This window comes from Acanthochromis polyacanthus, chromosome 21 (genome assembly GCF_021347895.1).
Source record: "Acanthochromis polyacanthus isolate Apoly-LR-REF ecotype Palm Island chromosome 21, KAUST_Apoly_ChrSc, whole genome shotgun sequence".
Taxonomy (NCBI): Eukaryota; Metazoa; Chordata; class Actinopteri; family Pomacentridae; genus Acanthochromis; species Acanthochromis polyacanthus.
Window position 1 is genome coordinate 32,441,938 of NC_067133.1, and position 8,765 is coordinate 32,450,702.

Consider the following 8,765-nt stretch of genomic DNA (forward strand, 5'->3'; position numbering starts at 1 on the left):
TTCATGGCAGGGAGAGACTCCGTGCTTCTATTTATAAGTGTCACTTATCGGAAACAACACTCCTTATCGTACAGAAAGTGTAAAAATAGACTATTCTTTGGTTTAGTGGTGAAATATTTGTTTAGGATTTAGTATTGTGTTTTGAGTCATAGACTACCACAGATTTTGCATTCGTCTTGCTTGACAGTGTTCTTATCACACTTGTTTTACTTTTTTTTTTGGTCAATTACATTGTTGTGCCTCTTGACCAGTTACATATGCATACCAAGTTTCATAACTGTAGGTGACAGGTACTGGCTGCAGTAAATGTTTGAAATTTTCCAGGTGGCGCTAAGGAGCTGTTTTTCCGTACACTTGTGCAGTTCATCTAAAATATCAAATCTTCAGCAGTCCTGATGTGTGTGTTAATTTTGGCGAGCATGAGGGTTCCAAACCTGTCAAAATTTTCACACTGTGGCATCGTCAAGGCATGAACACTGAGCTGTCTAAATTTCAGTATGATATGAAAAAGTATCGGGCAATGGTACATGCAAATGTAATGACAATAACTTGCTGTTGCCAATAGGTGGCGCTATGAGTATTTTCAAATTTATGCGTGTGGATGTGTTCAGACCCGGACTCTTGTCCATCATATGAAGTTTGGTCCAGACTGGACTGTTTGCAGCTGAGATATAAATACATTCAACAAAAATATAAACACAACACTTTTGTTTTTGCTCCCATTTTTTATGAGATGAACTCAAAGATCTAAAACTTTTTCCACATACACAATATCACCATTTCTCTCAAATATTGTTCACAAATCTAAGTCTGTGATAGTGAGCACTTCTCCTTTGCTGAGATAATCCATCCCACCTCACAGGTGTGCCATATCAAGATGCTGATTAGACACCATGATTAGTCCACAGGTGTGCCTTAGACTGCCCACAATAAAAGGACACTCTGAAAGGTGCAGTTTTGTTTTATTGGGGGAGTGTCTGTGTCTGTCTACTCCTCTTCAATGGCTGTGCGAAGTTGCTGGATATTGGTGGGAACTGGTACACGCCATCATACGCCGATCCAGAGCATCCCAAACATGCTCAATGGGTGACATGCCCCCGCCCCCCCAAAAAAAACAAAACAAAACAACAAAAAAAAAACTAAGCAACCAGAACTATGCACTAAAACCCAAAAGCTCAACCCAAACTGCTCTTGACTATAGGGAGCTAACACAGTTGCTATGCTAACCTAGTGAGATTTGTATGACCTGTGTCTGATGACACCAGGGCTGGGGACCTTGCTGTCTCTTAGGGGGGCTGACAACAGAGGATTTTCCTTGACCCAGCCAGAATCCACAGAGGACCCAGGACGACATTTGGACCAGAGGCCTTAACTATGTTAATCTATGTTCGATAAATGCATGGCACTGTTTAATTCTATTTAAAATACTACACAGATTGAACAGAGGACCAAGGAGTCAGGTAACCAAAAGCAAGCAGAGGTCAGCATGGAGGAACAAACACAGTCCGTCATCAAACGACGACTGATGACGGTTCTTATAGGACGCCAGGACCTGATTAGCTGACCTCCACCTGCACATGATCTGCTGATGACAAATGACACACACCTGGTCTCCTCATCAGCACAGCACACACCTGCAAAGAGAGAGAGAGCAAGGCCAAGGGAGGGGAGAGCCCTGCCACAGCTCACAGCCTGTAACAAAACGTGACTTTGCATGTTTTAACACCTCATTTTGCAAAAAAAATGTAACACATTCTTGCCATCTGCAGATTGCACTTTAAAGAAAAGACCCTTTATTTGTCACGCTGAGATAAAACGGAATAAAATGCTCCCTCTCCCGACTTTACAGTAGAGCCTGGAAGTTGCCTGATCTCAGACCAGTTCTGTGTCCCAGCAGGGCCATACATTCATCATGCCTGTTTGCCTGTATTGGGAAAACAAAATATATGTTAATATAAGTAAATGGAGGGTGAGATCTCCCTGGTCGATAGAGTGATTTTCATCATGCAACAAGCTGTCCGGCCATTATAAACGAGGCCTGTGAAAAAGAAGTGATCGCTGGATATGATAAAGATTACATCATTTTGAATATACCGTGGTAATTACATTATGATATGTGGCTTTTTTTTAAAAATCCTTCAGTGATAACACTGGGGTGTTGTCCTCAAAGGTTGCATGTATTTGACATGTGAAGGGTGACATTAAAGTCTATTGACTGACTGACCTGTCAATGATTAATATATTCACTGGAATCAAAGTGCAGTGAAAGAAGTGACATCAATGAAGTGACTCCATGACACAGGTGTTGAGCAGCTTAGTGAATTTAGTGACTGTCTTGAGATAACAAGTCAGCATGAACAAACAAACAAAAAAATCCAATAGAAAGCAATTCAAGATAGCATAAACAAAGAATGACATCTTGTAACTTTCCATTCTAACATAAATCTTTATAGGTTTAAAATCAGTATTAAAAGGTGGATATATGAATAGTCCTCCAGAATTGTTGATGATTGTAGAGATAACCTGCTGCAATCAGGCTTTTGAATCACTGAACTGAGTAAAGTTCAAGGATTAGACTGAAGGAGGGCCAGCTGGAGCAGCATCCATTCAGTGTTATTCTTGGCTCAGTCTGGGACTGTTAAGGGGGAGCTTCACGCGGCCGAGTACTAAAAATGACCAATGTTGAAAGTTTTATATTGCACACACTTTTTAAGATAAGGTATGCAACCTGTACATTTTTAGAGACCTCTAAACACCAACTTTACTGTGAAACCAATTTTTTTTTTCATTTTGAACAACTGGATTGAAATTAAATACTGTTGAATTATGGAACCCGGAATTACATCTTGTATTTGCCCCAAGCAAAATCTCATGCAATATTTAACATAAAATGATACCAATGCACCACGTAGTACTTTAAGTATGGACCTGTGCACCTATTAGGCATTTTGTCATATTTCACTGTGGTTACCATGGTAATGAAACGAAACAATTGCTACAAAGATTTTCGTATATAACTCAGCATAGAATGAAGTTATCAAAAAAATGGCTAATAGGTGCATTCTACATAGCCTATACTAGCAGCATGCCAAAAATGGGAAGTTTTGGTAAAAAGCGTAAGAAGATAAATTAAGGGGCAGTTTACATGTGTCTGAAAATCAAGTTTTGAGAAATTGGCACTTAAAGTTTATGATTGATAAAAAATTGGTTTCACAGTAAAGTTGGTGTTTAGAGGTCTCTAAAAATGTACAGGTTGCATGCCTTATCTTAAAAAGTGTGTGCAATATGAAACTTTCAACAGTGGTCATTTTTAGTACTCGACCGGGTGAAGCTCCCCCTTAAGCCTTTGAGCATGTTCTCCTCAAACATGAGACAGGTTATCTTGTCTGTACATCTACGAGTTACGTTTCCGGCCTATCTTTGATGGGATTTACTGAGGTTCTTAAATCCTGCCCTGATCAAGTGGCCTAATTCCACTCTAGATCCTGAAATGGATCCTGCCCTACCAGTTCTGGCAGTGTTACCACACAGCCACTTACGTGACACATACGTCAGCCTCTTAAAGTCTGCGGTTTTATGCAGATCAATATAATGAGGGTCATGTAGAGACTGCTGTGAAATATAGAAAAATCAAATAGAGTTTTCCACCTTTTCTACAATTATTTAAACTTTTTTTTATAAAGTCTGTGCATTTGAATTTTATATTTGATCATATTTTTGCTTTCTCATTGCTTTAAACAATAGTACAGTCAGTTTGATAGTATACAGGTTGCCCTTATTCATTGGTGGCACCAAAGTCCAGTTTTATCATGTGTACAGCATGTGCCTACTGGGCTGCACACTATCATTTAGACTTTGGATTGATCGTAGAAACTTCTAGAATTTCGATGAACTCGGTCGTCGACATTTGTCACAAATGAGTCATATGTGTGTAATTTACTTACAGTGAGGCAAGGAATCTCTGTTTCCTTTTTTATTTCTGTGAGACTGTTTTAAATGACCCCTGTCTTCCTCTCTATGAGTGACGACTGGAGAGACATATATAGTCATTTTGCATCTCATAACAATACAGATAACAATGATGATTTTTTGTAATTAAGCAAGTGGTTTATAGAAAAACAGACATACAGTGCTAATAAAATAATTCCTGAATTCAGGCACTTTCTACTAATGCCAGACCTCCCCTGATAAGATAGCCTGAATGAAATATGTTTAATTATTTGCTGGTGAAACCCATAAATGCTCATCCTCATTGCTCATTTTTAAGCAATCCCTTTGCCTAATTTGGACATTTTTTAGTTTAAATCTCCTGTGATCCTGACAAAGAGTTTAAAATTACCTATTAGTGATCTGATTGGCCGGAGCCTGTGCGCCTCCCGTTACGTCACTCCAGACTTTGCTGAAAGTGCTGTGTCTCTTCATTCAGGACACAGGACCGGTTTTTACTACAGCTGCTGGTGGTTATCTGTGAATACCGGCGTTTTTCCGATCGAAGAACTTCATTAGTTTTTTATCACAAACTTCCCAATGACCAACAAAACGACCCCTCTGCTCCTCAGGGCGCTGCTGGAGATGTCTGAGGTCCACTCTTCGAAGTTAATGCGGGGAAACACGAGAAGAACAAATTTCAGGTGAGTCGTCGTGGAATTTCCCCACAGAGATGTATTCAGGTAGACGAAATACTGCAGAAGGTTACGTAAAGTTATTGGGGTTAAAATTCAGGTGTTGCTTGTAAAAATGTAGCTTTTGAAGTTATAATAGTATTCGAGTGTGTGTCGCTATGTTTGGTAGTCACGGGACTTCACCATGGTGCTTTCGGTTTTTGTATTATGCTGCGGGGGTTGTGCTGAAAACAGCAGATTTTAATGGAATATCTACATAGAGGTACAGAGGAACATTTCCAGCAACCATCACTCCTGCATTCGAATGCTAGATTGTGTTAGATAATGGCGTTGAAAAGCTAATTGATGATTAGAAACTCCTTGTGCAATTATGTTAGCGCATGAGTAACAGTGTTAGTTTTCAGGGAAAACATGAAATTGCCTGAACTGAAAGCCAGCTGTAAATCATGTCTAAACAAGCATATTAGAAACACATAAACACAGATTACACTGTAAACTGCACGTGTCGTCGCAAATATTCGCTTACAAGATGCATTAAAGTTTCACAAAGACGCACTTTTGCTATCATCACACATAAATTTACGCATATATGCACATTATGTATGATACATTGGAGGGTGAGGTGGAGAGACGGGCACTGCGCAAGATGGAGGCCATTCTGACAAACATGAATCATCCACTTCACATCTGCCTCCGTGAACAACAAAACATCAGTGGACGGCTCTATCCCTGCCCTGCAGGAATGAAAGATTTAGAGAGTCTTTCTTTTCATCAGCAGTCTGGCTATTCAATTCAAAATTAAACAAATAAGAACCCTGACAATTAATTTTCCCTTTGGGGATGAATAAAGTGATTCTATTCTTAAAAAATTCAGACCAAAGCAGCTGCAGACTTATGGAAACTGGCCAATCCAGTCTTTATCTTTAAAATCGAACTCTTGTAAATGCAGTCAAGTCATTCTGATGCAGTAATGAGATTTCAGTCACAATGTAAAGGCTGACATATATTGAACTGTTTTTTTGACTTGTAAAAACTCCTGATTGGATATAATATAGGACACAGAGCAGGTGAAACGATGCACAGACATCAGTTTCTGGCAGATGATCCACAGTGAGAAATGGAAATACAATAAGAAAGTCAATATCAACAGTAAGGAAATCTTCATCCAAGTCTGTTGTCTTAAGAAAACTGTAAATGAGTGATTTTGATTCTCCTACATTTGTGTTAATTTACAACACATATGTGCTCATAAATGTATGATGTCCTCTCCTCAGACACTTGGGTTCATGTGGCATCCTGGCTGAAAGGAGGGCCAGCCTCAGCCTCTGCCCCACCACCCCTTTGAGCACACCCAGCCGAAGCTTCATCAACCTGGCTGCTTCCATCAGCAACCGCAGGATGGAGTACACAGAGTGCCGGACATTAGAGTGAGTGCCCCCTTACAATATCTGAAGGCTAAAAACCACTGTTACGCCCAAGAAATGTGCAATATGCAAAAAAAAATCATGGTAAAAGGAAAAAAAAATAGTTTCCAATGAGACACACAAACGCATATTCACGTTATGTTGGGAGCAGAGCTGAATCCATTAGCTCTGAATGATTCAATAGTCTTTTTCAGTTGCATTGTCAACAAATCTGCATAACATTTCTTGGTTCCAACTTCTCAAATGTGGTCACCTTCTGTTTTTCTTTGCCATGCGTGCTACGAGATATATAGAATGTCTTTGAATTTTGGACATTTAGATTTTACTTGGACAAATTATGCAGTTTGCGATGTGGAATATTGTGATTTACATTTTTTTTTTTTTTTTTTACAACTTTTTAGCAATTCATAGAAAAATATTTAATCGAAACAATCTGCACATTAGTTAAAAAAATTGTTAGTTACAGCTGTTAGGAGCATATATTAATTTGACATTGAAAGAACAAAATATAATTTTATTAAATGCAAAATAAAAAAACACAAACTAAGAGTTCCTAAATACACTTTAAACAGAGCTTTAAATTGAAATTGCTATAAACTGTAACAGTTGAACTTGTAACTCTATTTTAACATGACCATATCATCTCATTGGTTGTGCTTCTGCCTTCATGTACCTCTGTGCTCAGGTACACTACAGAGCAGATGTACAGTGTGGTGTCCAGTGTGGACCAGTACCAGCACTTCGTTCCCTGGTGCAAGAAGTCTCGAGTTATGAGGGGACAAAACGGGGGCATCCGAGCAGAGCTTGAAATAGGTTTTCCTCCAATTGTTGAGCGATACATCTCTGAGATCACCGTTGTTCCAAACCACCAAGTCAGAGTAAGTACTTCTTCTAGACATTGCAAATATGGTCTTATTTTGTTAACTATACTTTTTTTTTTTTTTTTTTTTTTTTTAACTTTGAGTAGCGATTTTTTTTTTTTTTTTTTTTTTTTTTTTTTCTTCTTCTGAGAAGTCCCTCAAAACAAAACACAGATGGCATATTCAAAGTTTATACCATTTGGGTGCTTCAGTTTTTAAATGTTCTGACCTCTTTGTATAAACAAAGAAGTTGAAGAGAGAAGTTTCTTAGTGATGTCAGTACAGTGGAAGTTTTCTTAGAACCAACATGAGGAAGTGCATTAGAATCTTTCAACTGTAGTGGACTGTTGGTCACTCCACAACTTCCTATTTTCTGTTAAGAAGAAATTTAACGAGTTATGTATGGCTCAGTGTAACCGTATTGTAGGCTTGTCATGATTCTGTGATCATCTGGGCTTGTTGCAATCAATGATAAAGGGTCATGTTGTTTGAAACAGGCTGTGTGCACTGATGGATCCCTCTTCAGTCATCTTGAAACAATATGGAGGTTTGCCCCTGGAGCCACAGACCGACCAGACTCCTGCAAAGTGGAATTCTCTGTAAGTGTTTAAACTTAAATGAATATCTAATCTTTGGAGTGATGCGGAAATCAAATTTTGTCAACAGCTGCAGAAATACAACCACATTGACAGTGAATCCATGAAATGAAACCACCCAGGAGTGACTTGTTCACGGGACTTAAGAGATCAGATTGCATGCTTAAGAAGGGACTAATTTTAAGTCTCCATTCCTGTACTATTGTGACTGGATTACTGAGAAGAAGTGTTGGCTAAAATCTCATTATGCTCTAAATTTAGTCTTGAGTAACATGCCGTGTCCATTGAGGCAGGCAGCCTGAAATAGCGGTCAGGGAAGGGAACAGTGTTAGAGCTGGTGACAGGAGTCTGACCTTAATGTTGGCTCAGATTATGTCAGGGTCAGCCAGGAAGTACGTAGTGGGATTCAGTAAACATGTCAAACAAGTGGTGTGTGGCAACTGATGTGCCCATAAGCATTAAAGGAAGTAAAGCATGACTGTCAAACATGACTTAACACTGCAATTAAAGAAGATGTGGCAACTTTAAACTGTAGCCAGATGTATTGTTTGTGTAACTAGACAGAAAGTTTTAAAAATGGTGAGATAACATGCCATCCCCCCCTCTGTCTTCTGCAGGTGTCATTTGAGTTCAAGTTCTTCTGCACTCTCAGCTGCCCAGTGTGTTCTTTGATGAAGTGGTTAAGCAGATGGTCAGTGCCTTTGAGTCACGGGCGGCGACACTTTACAGGATCAGGCATGAGGCCACCACGGAGGAGGCAATCATCTTGAGCCATGTCTTGACTCATCTTCCGTTCACAACCACTTGGACTTAACCAAACTCTGACATGCTGCTGCTTTACCTCGATCAACCCTTGTCTTGTGCAGAAGACTGGAACTTGTTTTTGCACACACTTGTATTTTATCCTTGAACTAAAATGCAAGTAGAATAGACTTTATTTATTTTGAAGTCACCAATTTATTTACTTTATGTGCATATATTTATTTTGTGGATTGGAATAAAGACATGATTTTAAACAATCACGTCGGATATGTTTTCTTTGTAAAATTATGTGATGTTCTGACAAGTGACTCCTGCAGTGTTGAAACATCTGACGGGTTTAAGAGATTTTGAGTGTAATTAAGAAGCTCTTGTGTTTTGGTAAACCCTTTTCCAGACATTTATTGATAGATTTATATTTTGTTACATATATTGTTTGATTTCCAGCATCTTGGAACATATGTGTAATTGGTTACATCTTGTGTTGAGTAAGCATCTGGAAAA

The 8,765-nt window shown here is 38.9% G+C and overlaps 2 protein-coding genes across 2 annotated transcripts in view; one reads left to right on the top strand and one right to left on the bottom strand.

Moving 5' to 3' along the window:
• The window catches only part of LOC127531561 (zinc finger protein OZF-like), a 204,554-nt gene that overhangs the window by 99,614 nt on the left and 96,175 nt on the right, over nucleotides 1–8,765 (bottom strand). The window lies entirely within an intron of this gene.
• Nucleotides 4,414–8,765, top strand: part of LOC127531699 (coenzyme Q-binding protein COQ10 homolog, mitochondrial-like) — a 5,116-nt gene continuing 764 nt past the window's right edge. Inside the window, 6 exon segments of the mRNA XM_051941538.1 lie at nucleotides 4,414–4,631; nucleotides 5,897–6,049; nucleotides 6,732–6,924; nucleotides 7,404–7,505; nucleotides 8,120–8,138; nucleotides 8,141–8,259. Coding sequence (XP_051797498.1) covers nucleotides 4,528–4,631; nucleotides 5,897–6,049; nucleotides 6,732–6,924; nucleotides 7,404–7,505; nucleotides 8,120–8,138; nucleotides 8,141–8,259 — 690 coding nt within the window. The 5' untranslated portion in view covers nucleotides 4,414–4,527.